The 16,240-nt window shown below is 35.9% G+C and overlaps 3 protein-coding genes across 6 annotated transcripts; 2 read left to right on the forward strand and 1 right to left on the reverse strand.

Annotated features, from left to right (window-relative positions):
* Positions 1-524: 524 nt before the first annotated feature.
* LOC117236403 (cationic amino acid transporter 2) lies at positions 525-4,378 on the forward strand. Of its 2 annotated transcripts, none has more exons than XM_033499318.1 (11): positions 525-667; positions 1,666-1,912; positions 1,986-2,270; positions 2,385-2,489; positions 2,574-2,952; positions 3,063-3,202; positions 3,301-3,403; positions 3,506-3,654; positions 3,758-3,924; positions 4,013-4,121; positions 4,198-4,378. In XM_033499318.1, exons 2-11 carry the CDS (start codon positions 1,675-1,677, stop codon positions 4,326-4,328), a joined length of 1,806 nt encoding a protein of 601 aa, XP_033355209.1. In that variant the 5' UTR covers positions 525-667; positions 1,666-1,674; the 3' UTR covers positions 4,329-4,378. The 2 variants fall into 2 exon arrangements, with proteins under 2 accessions (XP_033355209.1, XP_033355207.1); XM_033499316.1 differs by lacking the exon at positions 525-667 and adding an exon at positions 1,318-1,515.
* A 132-nt stretch (positions 4,379-4,510) lies between these two features.
* LOC117236400 (transcription termination factor 2) lies at positions 4,511-8,735 on the reverse strand. 2 transcript variants are annotated; one of them, XM_033499312.1, is made up of 10 exons: positions 8,549-8,735; positions 7,922-8,112; positions 7,683-7,852; positions 7,407-7,610; positions 7,146-7,306; positions 5,730-7,071; positions 5,309-5,655; positions 5,034-5,201; positions 4,759-4,958; positions 4,511-4,678 (listed from the first exon to the last, which is right to left on the reverse strand). In XM_033499312.1, exons 2-10 carry the CDS (start codon positions 8,080-8,082, stop codon positions 4,531-4,533), a joined length of 2,901 nt encoding a protein of 966 aa, XP_033355203.1. In that variant the 5' UTR covers positions 8,083-8,112; positions 8,549-8,735; the 3' UTR covers positions 4,511-4,530. The 2 variants fall into 2 exon arrangements, with proteins under 2 accessions (XP_033355203.1, XP_033355202.1); XM_033499311.1 differs by lacking the exon at positions 8,549-8,735 and adding an exon at positions 8,200-8,295.
* A 605-nt stretch (positions 8,736-9,340) lies between these two features.
* On the forward strand, positions 9,341-15,783 carry LOC117236399 (transcription elongation factor SPT6). 2 transcript variants are annotated; one of them, XM_033499309.1, is made up of 10 exons: positions 9,341-9,558; positions 9,690-9,774; positions 9,915-10,111; positions 10,195-10,311; positions 10,409-10,426; positions 10,528-13,985; positions 14,091-14,607; positions 14,688-14,928; positions 14,995-15,445; positions 15,549-15,783. In XM_033499309.1, exons 1-10 carry the CDS (start codon positions 9,520-9,522, stop codon positions 15,745-15,747), a joined length of 5,322 nt encoding a protein of 1,773 aa, XP_033355200.1. In that variant the 5' UTR covers positions 9,341-9,519; the 3' UTR covers positions 15,748-15,783. The 2 variants fall into 2 exon arrangements, with proteins under 2 accessions (XP_033355200.1, XP_033355201.1); XM_033499310.1 differs by lacking the exon at positions 10,409-10,426 and having other exon boundaries at positions 9,342-9,558.
* Positions 15,784-16,240: the final 457 nt, after the last annotated feature.

Consider the following 16,240-nt stretch of genomic DNA (forward strand, 5'->3'; position numbering starts at 1 on the left):
AAGGTATTTCTTCTAGTACAATCGCTCGCAAAAGTATGTCGCGCGAAGGCATAGAAGTAACTTTTTTGATAAGCTAGTCCCGCGTCTTACGTAGAGACACGCATAGATGTGTTATATCTGTACACATGCATGCTTTTTATTTTTTCAGAACTTTATCGAATCACATACTTAGTACTTTCTTACCTCAAAAGTGGAACTGCTAAGCCTCCCCATTTTTTAATATGAAATTTCTAACACAGTTTCACATCATATAGTAATTTTTTTGAAAAATTCCTAAGAAAATTTCGTTAAAATTTCGTTTTACGTTTTAAATATTGGTGTCGACTTTGATATCGCTAGGCTTTCTTAAATTTTAACTAAATGTACATTATATCCTTTTCAACGCGCAGCTAACATATAAAAAACTCATTTTCTCTGAAAAATATCTTAAAATGTATATTATACATCCATTTATCGTAATCTACCAACGTATCTCTTTACAATGGATCGTATATCACTTAAAGTCGCTTAGAGGATATTCTATATCTGATGCAGATAAGCAGAATCAAACACGGTTATTATTTAGGGACGCAATTCCCACAAAGGATAAGTTCGTATCGTTCACAGCATCAAGCAGCATCGTTCGAATCGACCCTTGGATAAACGTCTTTTTGCGTACATTGCTTGTGTAAGTATATACAAAATCAGCATTTTTCCTCATTCTGTATACGCTATAGTATCCGGTTAAGTTAATTGAAATAATAAATAAAGATATCATATATTCATGGGAAAATATACGTGTTACTGCGTAAGAAATATTAAATAAGAAATATTTGGTAAAATAAAATATAATCGAAGAGAAACGAGAATAAATATTACGCGTACGTAATAACTATATATGTATGCACGTGTACATGTTCGTCGCTCGCCTATGTGCATCGGTTATTCGACGTATCAACTATGTGGATGATAGATTGAACTTTACTGCTTGCAAACACAATGCTTGACGTCATGGACGATCGAAATAATATCAAATTAATATATATATTCGAACTTGAAAAATGTAGACGATTTTTATCATAATCGAATTTAAAGTTATGTATATCGGTCACGCTTAAAATACAATAGTACGTCCAAATACGAGAGGAAATGTTTAATCCCCGATCCGATGAAATTAAAAGTACGATCCGTTTCATAAATCCGTTTCATAAAACAGTAAAAGAAAAGCTATCTGAACTTATCGACGACAAAAATCAACAAAATAAAAGATCGTGTGATTTAAGATCAATATTACAAGCAAGTGATCGATATAGACGACGCTGAACAGTTCTAATATACTCACAGCGGCGAAGCGATTCCGACCAATTGAATGATTCTATGTGCTCGCACCGTGACTGATGGTTGAGCTTGATTTAAAGACATTAATTAGCGCTCCTTTAGTCGTGTGCCGAATGTTCAGTCTATAGTCGGTCGCTTATTGTAGTCTCTCTACATCTGCAGACAAAAATGGATTCTCCTTTGACCGTACTTTACCCGGTGAGCAAATTAGAAAGATATCACGATATTTTCGAACAAACCGTCTTGATTCTTCGTCTCTTCTTCGTCGTTTTTATTTTTCATTTTCTTTTTTTTTTTTTTCTAAAAAAGAAATTCCTGCATATCGCGTGTAACAAACGTTGTTTTCAGTTATGCGATATGAAGAATTGGAAGTTACAAAATCTGTACAGAACGTTTAGTCGGAAAAAAGAAGTGGATCTTCCTCAGGATACAAATTTGGCGAGATGTCTGTCAACATTGGATCTCACAGCTCTCGGAATAGGTTCAACTCTCGGCGTGGGTGTGTACGTTCTCGCAGGGTCCGTTTCAAAAACAACCGCAGGGCCAGCCGTAATAATTTCGTTCGCTATTGCCGCAATCGCGTCCATGTTCGCAGGTACAACTCATATCCGATTCGTTCGTTGTGTTTTACCCTAAATAATATGAATAGCAAAGAAGAAACTATTTAGGTCTCTGTTACGCGGAATTTGGTGCAAGAGTTCCACGTGCTGGATCAGCATATATATACAGCTACGTAACGATGGGAGAATTTACAGCTTTTCTGATCGGTTGGACGCTAATTCTCGAATACGTAATTGGCTCGGCTAGCGTAGTACGAGGACTGAGCACCTACGTGGATAACTTGTTCAACAACACTATGCGAAATGCGTTTGAAACGGCAGCGCATATCGACATCAATCACCTCTCTTCTTATCCGGACTTCTTCGCCTTTGGGATCACTCTAATCTTTTCTGGTAAAGAACTATCGACCGAATAAACATCGATATCATACGAATTATCTAGGCACGCATTTACCCACTAAAATATCCATTATTTCACAATCCCAATCTATTCGAAATTTAACACAGCTGCGCTGGCGTTCGGAGCAAAGGAGTCTTCGGTGGCGAACAATATCTTCACCCTTACAAATCTCATGGTAGTTTTATTCGTGATAATCGCCGGATCTCTCAAAGGTGAGTAACAGAGTATTTAAACTTGAAGTAATTGTTTCTTCGTGTGTACGTGCGTGTTTCTATTTATATACACTTGGCGTAAAGCTGATATAACCAATTGGAAAACGAAGCCCACGTGCACGGAAGAAAAATGTGATTACGGAAGTGGAGGATTCGCGCCTTATGGCATAGCGGGTGTTATAACGGGAGCAGCAACGTGCTTTTACGGATTCATCGGTTTCGATTGCGTCGCTACAACGGGAGAAGAAGCGAAAGATCCCCAAAGATCGATCCCAATAGCGATCGTTGCCTCGTTGACCGTCGTCTTTCTAGCATATTTCGGTGTCTCTATGGTGTTAACCACCGTCCTTCCTTACTACGAGCAGGATGCAGAAACCCCGTTTCCTCATCTATTCGAGAGTATCGGTTGGAACTGGGCGAAATGGCTGGTAACCGTAGGTGCTATTTGTGGTCTATGTTCCAGGTAAAACTTCCGATAAGTACGATACAATATAATTACGCACAAATATATGTGTAAATGCATGTACACCTACGGAGATGTTCCGATGTAAATGACAGCAATCTTTTATACAGTTTACTGGGTGCGATGTTTCCCTTGCCGCGAATTATTTATGCAATGGCATCCGACGGATTGATATTCGAGTGGATGGGAAAAGTTAATTCACGATTTCATACGCCTCTCATGGGTACCTTCTCAGCAGGAATTCTCACAGGTTCGTATTTTACGATTTTTCTACTGCTTGATAATACCCAATATTCAGCGGGTATTTACACTAACTGCTAAATGTATGAAACGCAACTACAATTTCAGGTGTACTAGCTGCGATATTTGACTTGCAACAACTCGTAAATATGATGAGTATCGGAACATTGCTCGCTTATTCGATCGTCGCAACATGCGTACTAATGCTTCGGTAAAAGAATAATATTCGTTTGTTTTCATAGAAAATATGGCGATTTAATAATGATGGAATAACCTGCAATTTCTATTATGTATATATATTGTATCATTTCAGGTATGAAAAAAGCGAAGCGTATGAAAAAAAGGGAGATCGCGATCCAAGAACCTTGACATTCATTGCGAAACAATTAATTAACGCTAATGGTTTAAATCATTCTACAAAATTAACATCCCAAATCGTTACGTGTCTTGTCGTGTGTTATGGTATAGTATAGTATATTTACTATTTCGATTAACCAAGAGTTTTACTATTGATCTTTAACGATTACAAATATTGTATCATTTACTAGTAACATATGTTTTACAGATGTTCTGTGTATTTGCGTCGGCATTACTGTTTCGATTTTTATCAATGAAATAACGAGCGGTAATGTTACATTTGTCGCTCTATTAGCAATTCTACTATTAGCTCTAATCATTACTCTTACGTTTATTTATCTTCAACCTTCTTCTGGAAAGAAGCTTGCCTTTTCGGTATATACTGTTTCCATTCTCGTTATCGTTCACTTTTATTATGAACGTTCAATAACAATTTTGACCGCATACAAGAATATATTTTTAGGTTCCGTTAGTGCCATTTTTACCTGCTTTCAGTATTCTTATTAATATATATCTTATGATGATGTTAGACAAAATGACTTGGGTGAGATTTTTAATATGGATGATAGTTGGTAAGTAGACTATATCAAAATAATCGATTACGTTTAAATTAAATAATCGAAGAAATGATTCTTTTGTTCCTTGCAGGACTTGGAATATATTTTTGTTATGGTGTTTGGCATAGTAAAATGAGGAAAGATAAATGCAAGAAATTACCTGAAAACAGTTGTGATAACGGAGCAACATGGGAAACCAACAATTTTGCCAGACTTCAATGATACACTATTTCCTGTATTTTATTTTCATAATAAAAGTTTTGTATATACCCCCAAAGTTACTTAATTTGTAAATGATTTAATATTGCGATAAAATGATTCGATGCCTTAATGATAAGAGAAAGGTAAAGATATTTAAAAACAAGCGTTCTTTATATTATAATCGAGTCTATTAAAAAATAAAATTATATAAAAAGTTTATATTTTAAAGGCCAAAGAGAGATTTGAGATCGTTAAGCGTAAGTTTCGAGACAGCGGAGTTCTTATCGCCGCTGAGAACATTCTGAGCTATTTCGATTTTCCTTTCTTGCAAATTTTTTATACGCTCTTCTATGGTATCCCGACAGATAAATCTACGAAATATAATACAACATTAAATAACGGTCTCTTCTCGTGAACTTTTGCAAATGTTACAGCAAAGACTATTACTAACTTGTATATGAAGACATCTTTTTTCTGTCCGAAACGATAGATCCTATCTTGAGCTTGCACTTCTAATTGCGGATTCCAATGAATATCTATTAACAGCAAATGATTTCCACCTACCAAATTTAATCCAACCCCTCCAGCGGTAAGCGAAAGCAATAATATTTTCGGGTCATCGTTCGGAGCGTTAAATGAATCCATTATGCCCTGTAAAAATACCTCACACGTTTCAAACAGCATTACTCGATATGATCGAAAATTATCACTTCATTAAAAAACTACCTGTCTTTCCTTAATCGGCACATTGCCTGTGAACATATTAAAACTAGCGCCTTTTATCGAGGACAAACAAGATGCAATAATATTCAACGTACTCGTCCATTGTGAAACGATAATTATTTTGTCATTTTTTTGTAAAATGTCTGTAACTGTATCAAGCACCTTCCTTATCTGCGTTTAAGATGCAAGTATAAGTAAATTCGAATCAGCCAACCGATGCCAAACAACAAATACAAATGCGTGATATTTCATACTTGAGAATATGCAAGATAACTCACTTTCGAGCTCACGCGATCGCACTTAAACACAGGATTTTTAGACGTGAGTAAATTACTAGCTACTCTGCGATCAATGCCAATCTCTTTTTCGTTTGTCTCCTCCTCGTTATTTTCTGATTCTTCTAATGTTATATTATTCATTTGTGATAATAAATCTGAATTAATGTCTTCCTTTTCCCTTATATCGCTATCTTCTATATCTTCTTCATCTAGCATCGAGTGAATAAGTGACGGGTGAACACAAATTTGACGTAATCTTAGTAAAAGAACCAAAATTTCGTGCGTTTTGACATCAGCGTGTAATGATAATAACTTGTTTTGCGCCTTCGTAAACTGAGTATTTTTATCTGACAATCAGTAGAAAAAACAAACAATTATTTTGATGCATTACTAACAAAATATAATGTATACAAGTACTTACTTGGATTCGAAAGAAACGTTGGTTTATCATATTTTCCAGCAGCTAAATCAACCATATGATCCTTATCAGCTCTTTGAGCCAAAAATTGAGCAAACAATGTACGAGAATATATTAACACTTTTTCATATACCAACTGTTCCTCTGGATCTAGCTTTATAAGTATCTCTTCTACAAATTTTTCTGGAAGACTTTCTAACATGCCATTTGCTTGAAGTTCTTGTTTTGTTCTACGTAACATTAACGTTTTCATCACAGTTGCCAATCGTTGACGACCAGCGGTTGACTTATTATCTACCCAGCGTTTCCATACTCGTAAGTCGTCGAAAGGAGTACACTTGAGAAACTTTAAAATAGGATATAAATCCATTTCCTTATTTTGGATGGGTGTACCAGTAAGAGCCCATCGTTTATTCGCTACTAAACCGCACACTGACTGAGAAGCTTGACTTTTATGATTCCGGATTACATGCGCTTCGTCCAATATAATGCGTTCCCAATGAATTTTGTAGGCCATAGAGTTACTCTTAAATTCACGGAGCAAGATATTATACGTTGTAATAACAACATCGTTTTTTGCTAATCTTTTTGGTACATTTTCCCGATTTGTACCATGATAAACTTTAACAGAGAGCATACCACGTTTACATCTACGATCTATTTCATTTTCCCATTGTGATAACAAGGAAGCGGGACAAACTACGAGTGTACCCCCTTTACAACGCTGTACCATTGATGGATCACAATGCACCCATTCCTCGGAATTCGATTCTTCCGATTTTCCTTTAGCAATACTGGCTATAATCAGAGATATCATTGTTAAAGTTTTACCTAAACCCATATCATCAGCGAGAACACCACCAGGAGGCCTCTGTTGCTCTCTCCACATTAACCATGCCAACGCGTGCTGTTGATGAGGCATTAATTTTACTTTTAAGCCTTGTGGATCTTCCGCTTTGTCTTCCTCGGTCGGTCTAGCTACAAGAGATCCATGTAAATCTTGCAACCTATCAACCGTCAAGGATCGTTCTCTGTCTAACGTTGCTTGAGCTTGTTTCCCAAGTTCTCCACTTTCTGCGGATGACTTTAATTTCGATCGTATACTACATGAATCATAATACGAATTAAATTTTTCAGAATATGGCTCTTTCTCCTTCTTTTCTTCTTCGACAAATGACATTTCTTGCTTTACAGAGTGTGATTCAGACTTAATAATTTGTGTCAAAGGTGTTCTTTCTAATGCAGCTGCAATTGTTTCTATTTCTCTTTCTTGCATTACAATACTTTCATGTAATCTTTTTCCTTTATCTGGCAATAAATCGATATTGCCGGCAGTAAGCAATAACTGGAAATATATATAGCATTTACAATGTATATTTCGCTCTTAACCATTACTACCTATTAACTATTGGAATTTACCTTTGTCTTACTCAATTCATTTTGTAACTGTTCCATTTTACAAACAAGCAGAGCTCTTTTCTGTGCTATCACTGGATCTATATTATTCACACCTATTTCTTGTTTTGCTAAAGATATTGCAGTTCCAAGCTGTGAACTACTTTCTTCATCTGTATGTGATTCTGTAAAACAATTTAACATAAACATAATAAATTTATGATATATATGTGTATATATATATACATATAGTTTTAAAGTAAGAAATGTTGAAAATATTTATACCCGAATCAGATGAAAAATATGATTCTTCACATTTTTCTCTTTTCTTAGAAACATGTTCTTTCATCAAATTATTATTGCTGGATATATTTTTAGATATATTAGAAGCATTAGTTTCTAAATTATCTTGGATTTTCCTTGGAACATCTTTCAATCCTTCTTCCATTAATATTTTGTCATTACTCTTCATCATTTTTTCAATCTCGTCTAGCAAACATAACTAATCATATCAAATATAAAGCTATTATATTTACTAATGAAAATAATCGAATTTGATACCATTTGATGTACTGTCATCAGTATTATGTTCTTCGCTACTACTGATTGATACAGAATCATTTTCATTATGATCACTGATATCTTCACTGTCAGAATACTGAGGGATATGCTTTTTAATTCTACGTCTAATTCCTTCCTCTGTTGACGATAATTCTTCGGATGAAGAATCTCTAAAATATAAAGAACATAATTAAATATTAAATTTCGCAATATTACATTAAATAAAATGTACTACTTACTCCTCCGCTAATGAATTTACGCTAGCTTCACTACTTTCAATTACAAAAATCTGTTCTTTCTCGGTATTCTCACTGTCTTCATCGCTATCGGAAATAACATAAGATCTCGTTTTCTTTGTAACACCGGGCGAATCTTGCCACTGATTCAAGCTTTCCTCCATTTGAATTTCTGTAAACTTTATCAATTCTACCTAATTGTAAAAAGTACAACATTTGTATTAAATTGTATATATAAATGTTAGAATAATCCACAATATAAATAAATATCTAATTCTTACAATTGAATCACTTATTGACAAGAAGTTTAACCGAAACTTTCAAATTGTGAAGTATCACGTAAATATGAACTATGTAATAACATAGTATGGCATGCTATATTATTTTTTTAATGATATGAAACGAAAGTTATAAAAAGTAATCGTGATACTAATGAAATAAGCAAGAACAAATGGAAAGATATTTACTGGAAAGATATTTATTAAAGATATTGGAAAGATATTTATAAATTGAGAATCAACGAAAATATAAAAATTTTATCAAGTAAGTCAATGGTTTTCTTTCACTAGAGTTTTTCATGTAGAAATGCCAAAACTAAAAGATTTCTGCCAAGCAAATGAGAATGCTCACATTTATAATACTGGTTGTTTTCAGACTAGTGCTACTCTCAGCGGCCAAGTGTTCGACGTTAGCATATATAAGAATCTATTTAGTTCCATGCTACAAACGAGGTATACTCGCTGTGGTTTCATGCTATAAAAGCCTATTTCATTGTATGGTTCTACTTCCCTACCCAAGATAGATAATAACGATAATTAAACTTAGTTGGTTCTATATTATTTATTTATCTTTTATATTTTTTATTAGTTTATCATATATTATATTTGATATGTATTCAATTGTGGCGGCACCCGACAACAAATACCGCCACTCGACGCGAGCTACAACCGGACGACGGTAGCGCAGTGGTTAGCGCCTTAGGTTACGAACGTTCGGGATCCGGGTTCGAATTCCGGCGCCCGTGTCCTATCTATATTTCTTCCACGAGCAACACATACACCTCAAATTGGTGACCCCGACGTGATGATGCCGCCACACAATTATTATTTATTAAGTAAGCAAATATACTTCAAATTAAATCATGTTAGGCCTCGTTTTTATCAGGAAAATGTAATAAATGTGTTGGTAAAAGATTCATTCATTCTTTTTATTCCCCGTGGTTGATCGAATGTTGTGATCGTTCGAGATTGGTTGGAGTGCCGATAACACCAATTAGTTCCCGTATAATGAAATAGGCTCTTGTAGCGTAGAACTGCTGCAGCCAGTATAGCTCGTTTGTGGTGGAACTAAATAGGTTCTTATATATAATAACATAGAACAACTTCAGCACTTAGCCGCGTGGGTGCAGCACCTGTACTGCAGAACAAGTAGAACAGTGGGTGTGAGCATTCTCATTTCCTCACTGTTCTTGCACCTAGTTGGGTCTAATGTTCAACATTCAGTTCTTGTTCTTGTCTCATCCGTAAACGCTCTGTTGTTCCACGTCGGTGAAGACGAACAAAGACTCCCGTCAATTGAGACGCCAAACTTTGTTTCACAAAATGGCTGATTTTTTACATTCAGAAGCAGAAGAAAGCGAGGTATTTATATCGTTGAGTTTATTATCATTATTTATATAATGCTGTTATAATGATATCATATGTATATCTATATGTATATTCTTTAATCGTTTGAAACTTCTGTCACTAATCGATTTTTTATTAAAATTTAGGAGGAGAAGGAATTAGACGATAATGAGAAAAAGAAACTGAAGAAAATAAAAGCTATGGAAGAAAGTGATGAAGAAGAAGAGGAAGGTGAGGATAGAATAATACATTCCAAGGTTCATACATCATAATTTTTTTTTAAATTTTTATGCATCTAAATACAGTAATATTTCATTTATTTTATTCTATAATTAGTGAATGACCATAATATGCTTATCATTTATTTACAGATGATGAGGATCGTTTACGGGAGGAACTTAAGGATCTCATTGACGACAACCCTATAGAAGAAAGTGAGGGAGATGATAGTGATGCTTCTGGAGTATCTCAAAAACGTAAAAAAAGTGATGATGAGGACTTTGACGATCGTTTAGAAGATGAAGATTATGACTTGATAGAAGAAAATTTGGGAGTCAAAGTTGAAAGAGTAAGTGCAAATTGATGCATTTATTTAAAGTATGTAAACTTATATATGAAGTATAAATGAAGTGATATACTTCTTTACTTTAGAAACGTTTTAAACGCCTCCGAAGGATACAAGATGAGGAATCAGAGGAGGAACAGGAAAAGGAGGCAGACGATGATAGAGATGCTATTGCAAACGAACTTTTCGAAGGTTCTGGCGATGTAAGTTATATTACTATTAAAATATCCTAGTCCAAAATCTGTACTTCTTTCTATTACATACCCAATATCTTTGCGCTTATTTCTATCTTTACATCAGGAAAGGGAGATTGCTATGGTATGTAAAAATGGACATAAAAATACCTTTGAAGAAAAATTGTTTCATTTATTCTGTATCTATTCTTTTTCGTTTCATTCCCCATTTTTATTATATGTTAGGAAGATGAAAGGCGGAGCGAACGTAGTCACAGACCTGAAGTCGACACATTTGACGAGGAAGGAAGTGAAGGAGAATACACAGACGCTGATGATTTTATTGTTGACGATGATGGTAGACCAATTGCCGAGAAACGCAAAAAGAAAAAGCCAATTTTTTCTGATGCAGCTTTGCAAGAAGCACAAGACATTTTTGGTGTTGATTTTGATTATGATGAATTTGGTAAATACGGCGAAGAGGACTATGAGGAGGAAGAAGAGGAAGAAGAGGAAGAAGAAGAAGATGAATACATGGACGATGAAGACGCCGAGAGACCGCGAAGGCCGAAAAAACAGTTGAAAAAGAAAACTACGAGAAAAAGTATTTTCGAAATTTACGAACCAAGCGAACTTAAACGCGGTCATTTTACCGATATGGATAATGAAATACGGAACACAGATATACCGGAGAGAATGCAACTTCGTACTGTTCCTGTTACACCAGTTGCAGAGGGTTCTGATGAACTAGACTTAGAGGCAGAGTGGATCTATAAACAGGCGTTCTGTCGACCAACTATTTCAATTCAAGATGCACACCTAAACGCTGAGGCTAAAGAAAGAGCTCGGAAAGGGCCTCAAACGATCGGTAAAATTAAAAAAGCTTTAGACTTTATGCGAAATCAACAATTCGAAGTACCTTTCATATCGTTTTATAGAAAGGAATATGTCCTACCGGAACTAAACATTAACGATCTCTGGAAAGTGTACAAATTTGACGCTAAGTGGTGTCAACTTCGTCAGAGAAAAGAAAATTTATTAAAATTATTTGATAAAATGCGAAATTATCAGTTAGATGAAATTATGAAAAATCCTGATGCTCCATTACCAGATAACGTACGATTGATTAAAGATGACGACATAGAACGATTGAAAAATGTGCAAACCAGCGAGGAACTAAATGACGTTTATCACCACTTCATGTTATATTATAGTCATGAGATACCAGCAATGCAGGAAGCTGCTCGTCAGAAGGAGAAAGAAGCACGGAAAGAAGCAAAGATTCAAAAACGAAAACAACAAATTGCGGATGCCGAGGAAAACGGAGAAGATCCTCTGCCGGAAGAGGAGGCGGACGTAGAGGAAGAAGAGGAAACAGATGAAACATTAAAACAGGCTGTTCGGACTGGTCCATATTCTATTTGCAGGCGGGCCGGCCTCGATAATCTCGCAAAAAAGTTCGGTCTCACTCCCGAACATTTTGCCGAAAATTTACGAGACAATTATCAGCGACACGAAGTAGATCAGGAGCCAACGGAACCTTTAACCATTGCTAATGAATACTGTAGTCAAATACTTAGTAGTTCGGAAGAAGTATTAAAAGCTGCTCAATTAATGGTAGCTATTCAATTAGCACGTGAACCTTTGGTAAGGAAGTGTGTCCGAGAAATGTACATGGAAAGAGCAAAGATATCTGTAAAACCTACAAAAAAAGGAGTCAAAGAGATCGACGAAAACCATCCAGTTTATGGGATGAAGTATTTGAAGGATAAGCCAGTGCGAGATCTGGTTGGAGATCAGTTCCTAAATTTGGTTATAGCCGAAGAAGATAAATTAATTACGATAACATTGAGTGATAGTATCGAAGGGAATACTAGTAACAACTACGTTGACGAAATGAAACAACTTTACTATCGAGACGAGTTTAGTAAAAACGTCCAGGATTGGAACGCATTGAGAGTTGGGAGTGTTGAAATGGCACTTACACGTATTGTTTTACCGAGTCTAAAGAAAGAGCTAAAAGCAAATCTTATTGCAGAAGCTAAAGAATGCGTAATGAGAGCATGTGGTCGTAAAATGTACAATTGGATTAAAGTTGCTCCTTATACCTGTGAATTTCCAGAGGAAGAAGATGAGGAATGGGATACTAGTAAAGGACTTCGGGTAATGGGTTTAGCTTATGTCCCAGAATACTCTCAAGCCGCATTCACTTGTCTAATTGCACCGGATGGGGAATGTACAGATTATTTGAGATTGCCACACATAATGAAACGAAAGAATAGTTACCGAGAGGACGAGAAAGCCATGAAAGAAGCCGACTTGTTAGCAATTCGAAATTTTATAGCAACAAAAAAGCCTCATGTTGTAGTTATAGGTGGTGAATCAAGAGAGGCAATGATGATCGCGGCTGATATTAAAGAATGTATCGCGAACCTAGTAGAAGAAGAACAATTCCCAAACATTAAGATAGAAATTTGTGACAATGAATTGGCTAAAATTTACTCGAACAGTAATAAAGGTGTATCCGAATTTCGGGATTATCCAGAATTATTGCGACAGGCTATCTCATTGGGCAGAAGAATGCAAGATCCCTTGGTGGAATTTTCTCAATTATGCACCGCTGACGAAGAAATTTTATGTTTAAAGTATCACAACTTGCAAGATCAATTGCCGAAAGACGAACTTTTGGATAATTTATATTTAGAATTCGTGAATCGTGTAAACGAAGTTGGTGTTGATGTGAATAAGGCGGTACAACAAGCTTATTGCGGGAATTTAGTTCAATTTGTGTGTGGTTTGGGGCCAAGGAAAGGACAGGCATTGATCAAAATGTTGAAACAAACCAATCAAAGGTTGGAAAATAGAACTCAGCTTGTAACTTCTTGTCACATGGGACCTAAGGTTTTTATTAACTGTGCGGGTTTTATCAAGATAGATACAAACAGTTTAGGAGACAGCACCGAAGCATATGTCGAAGTCCTTGATGGGTCTCGAGTACATCCTGAAACGTATGAATGGGCGAGAAAAATGGCAGTCGACGCTTTAGAATACGACGACGAAGATGCTAATCCAGCCGGAGCACTGGAAGAGATTCTCGAATCTCCTGAAAGACTGAAAGATCTTGATTTGGACGCGTTCGCGGAAGAACTTGAAAGACAAGGTTTTGGCAATAAATGTGTCACTTTATATGATATCAGAGCAGAATTAAATTGCAGATATAAAGATTTACGTGTACCATATCAGTCACTGAGCGCAGAAAGGTTGTTCGATATTCTAACGAAGGAAACCCCGGAAACATTTTACGTAGGGAAATTAGTCTTGGCCACAGTAATAGGGATAAGCCACAGAAAACCGCAAGGTGATCAATTGGATCAAGCCAATCCCGTAAGAAACGACGAAACTGGATTGTGGCAATGTCCATTCTGTTTGAAAAATGATTTTCCGGAATTATCCGAAGTATGGAATCATTTTGACGCCGGAGCTTGCCCCGGCAAAGCTACTGGCGTGAGATTAAGATTAGATAATGGAATATCTGGTTATATTCATATAAAAAATTTATCTGACAGACACGTTGCGAATCCTGAAGAGAGAGTAAACATAGGACAAATAATACATTGTCGGATAATAAAGATTGAAGTGGAGCGATTCAGCGTCGAATGTACAAGTAAAAGTAGCGACCTCGCGGATAAAAATCACGAATGGAGGTACGTAAATGTGTCCGTATGCGCGAACGCACGTGCGTGCGTGTATATGTGCGTGCGTTTGTTTTAAAATGTTATTTTCTCTAATTATTTTAATCTTATTTTTAGACCACAAAGAGATCCGTTTTATGACACAGAAGCAGAACAAAGAGATGCGAAAGTCGAAGAAGATGCCAAGAAAGCGAAGCAACGGCAGACATATGTGAAACGCGTAATCGTGCATCCTTCTTTTCACAACATCAGTTTTGCAGAAGCTGAAAAGTTAATGCAGACTATGAAGCAAGGGGAAGCAATAGTTAGACCGAGCAGTAAAGGTGCTGATCATTTAACTGTCACATGGAAAGTTACTGATGAGATTTATCAGCATATCGATGTTAGAGAGGAGGGAAAAGAAAATGCCTTTTCTCTCGGTCAAAGCTTGTGGATTGGAAACGAAGAATTCGAGGATTTGGATGAAATTATTGCGAGACATGTTAATCCTATGGCTGCATATGCTTCAGAATTATTGGACTTTAAATATTATAAACCAGCTGTAGAAGGCATTAAGGATAAAGCGGAAGAGATATTAAAAGAACAAAAGAAGGAAAATCCTGGAGGAATTCCGTATATAATATCTGCTGCAAAGGTTAGTAAGATTCGTTTTCAAATATGTTCGGACGTGCAATAAGATTCGAACATTTCGTGTACGTTTTTGCATTGTTTCAGAACTATCCTGGAAAGTTTTTACTGTCTTATCTTCCGCGAACTCGATGTCGTCACGAATATGTAACAGTATCACCAGAAGGATTTAGATTCAGAGGGCAAATGTTTGGTAGAGTGAGCGACTTGTTCCGATGGTTCAAAGAACACTTTCGTGATCCGGTACCTGGACAATCTACTCCTAGTACTCCACGTGGAGCAATGACATCTAGAACACCTTATCATACAACGCCAGGAGCAGTGAGTGGTACGTATTTCAACTTTCATCAATTTTTCAAAATTGTTTGACATCAACATTATTGTAATATTATAGGAATGAATCAAGAAGCCATACAAAGAGTGGCGCAAAATCTTCCGCATCATATGTTACATTCTTTATCGCAAGTGGCGAATCAGACTCCTCATCATTATCCACCACACACGCCAGGAACTGCGAATGCCGCTGGTTATGGTGGAGTTCATACTTATCCTAATACTCCATACACACCTTCGGGACAAACACCTTTTATGACACCATATCAAACGCCACATCATACTCCACATCATCATGGTCAACCAACTCCAAGATATGGGCAACAAACACCTAATCATCAGCAAGGTCCTTTCATTCATCCACCTCCACCTTCAGGGATAACTTCTACAGGACATCACAGATCAACACCATCACATAGACCTACGCCTCCAATGTCAACACCAGGCGATCCTATGGATTGGAAAAAAGCAGCAGAAGCATGGGCACGATTAAAAAGTGGACCACGTGTGTCGTAAGTATTTGTCTCTTCTTTTTGCATTTCTTTTGACTTATATAATTTTTTTATGCGTTTCTTTCTTTTATTTAAATTCTTTCCCTCCCCGCCTTTTTTTTAGTACCTCTACTCCAAGATATGAAGAATCTAGGAGAACTCCACGAAATTACGAAGAATCGGTTGGAAGAACAACGCCACGAAATAGAACTTCGAATCGGACACCTTCTTATAAATCTCCTCGAGGTACACCACACACTAATTCAAGTCCTCGAAGTATGTCTCTTAGTGGAGATGGTACTCCTTTATATGATGAAAGTTAACAGGTTCGCTTATACAAAATATATCATACTTTCCGATTATATCATATCATGTGATATAAAAAGAAAGATCTTGATAGAAGTTGTAAAAGAATCACGACCTATATCTCATTCAAAATGCTCTTAACGTTGAGCATTAAAAGTACTGTATAAAACCATTTACCGAGCCCAGTTATTAACTTTAACAGCATTTTCTTTTACGTTCATATATTTAAATAAACAATAAAACGTATATATATATGTATCGCATATGTGTGTACGTGTGCGTGCATACACACGATACATATAATATATGTATATATATATTATATATGTATATATATGTTATATTATTAAACTACATACTCGATTGTCTTTAAAAAATATATATATTTATTTATACATATATATACATATATATATATATATATACACATATATATATACATATATATATATATATATATATTGAGTGCAATGTAAAAAGTAAAACCTTGAATTTTTTCTTATATTTTTA

The sequence above is a fragment of the Bombus vosnesenskii genome, unplaced genomic scaffold (assembly GCF_011952255.1).
Source record: "Bombus vosnesenskii isolate JDL3184/JDL3185 unplaced genomic scaffold, Bvos_JDL3184-5_v1.1 scf7180000013348, whole genome shotgun sequence".
Classification (NCBI taxonomy): domain Eukaryota; kingdom Metazoa; phylum Arthropoda; class Insecta; order Hymenoptera; family Apidae; genus Bombus; species Bombus vosnesenskii.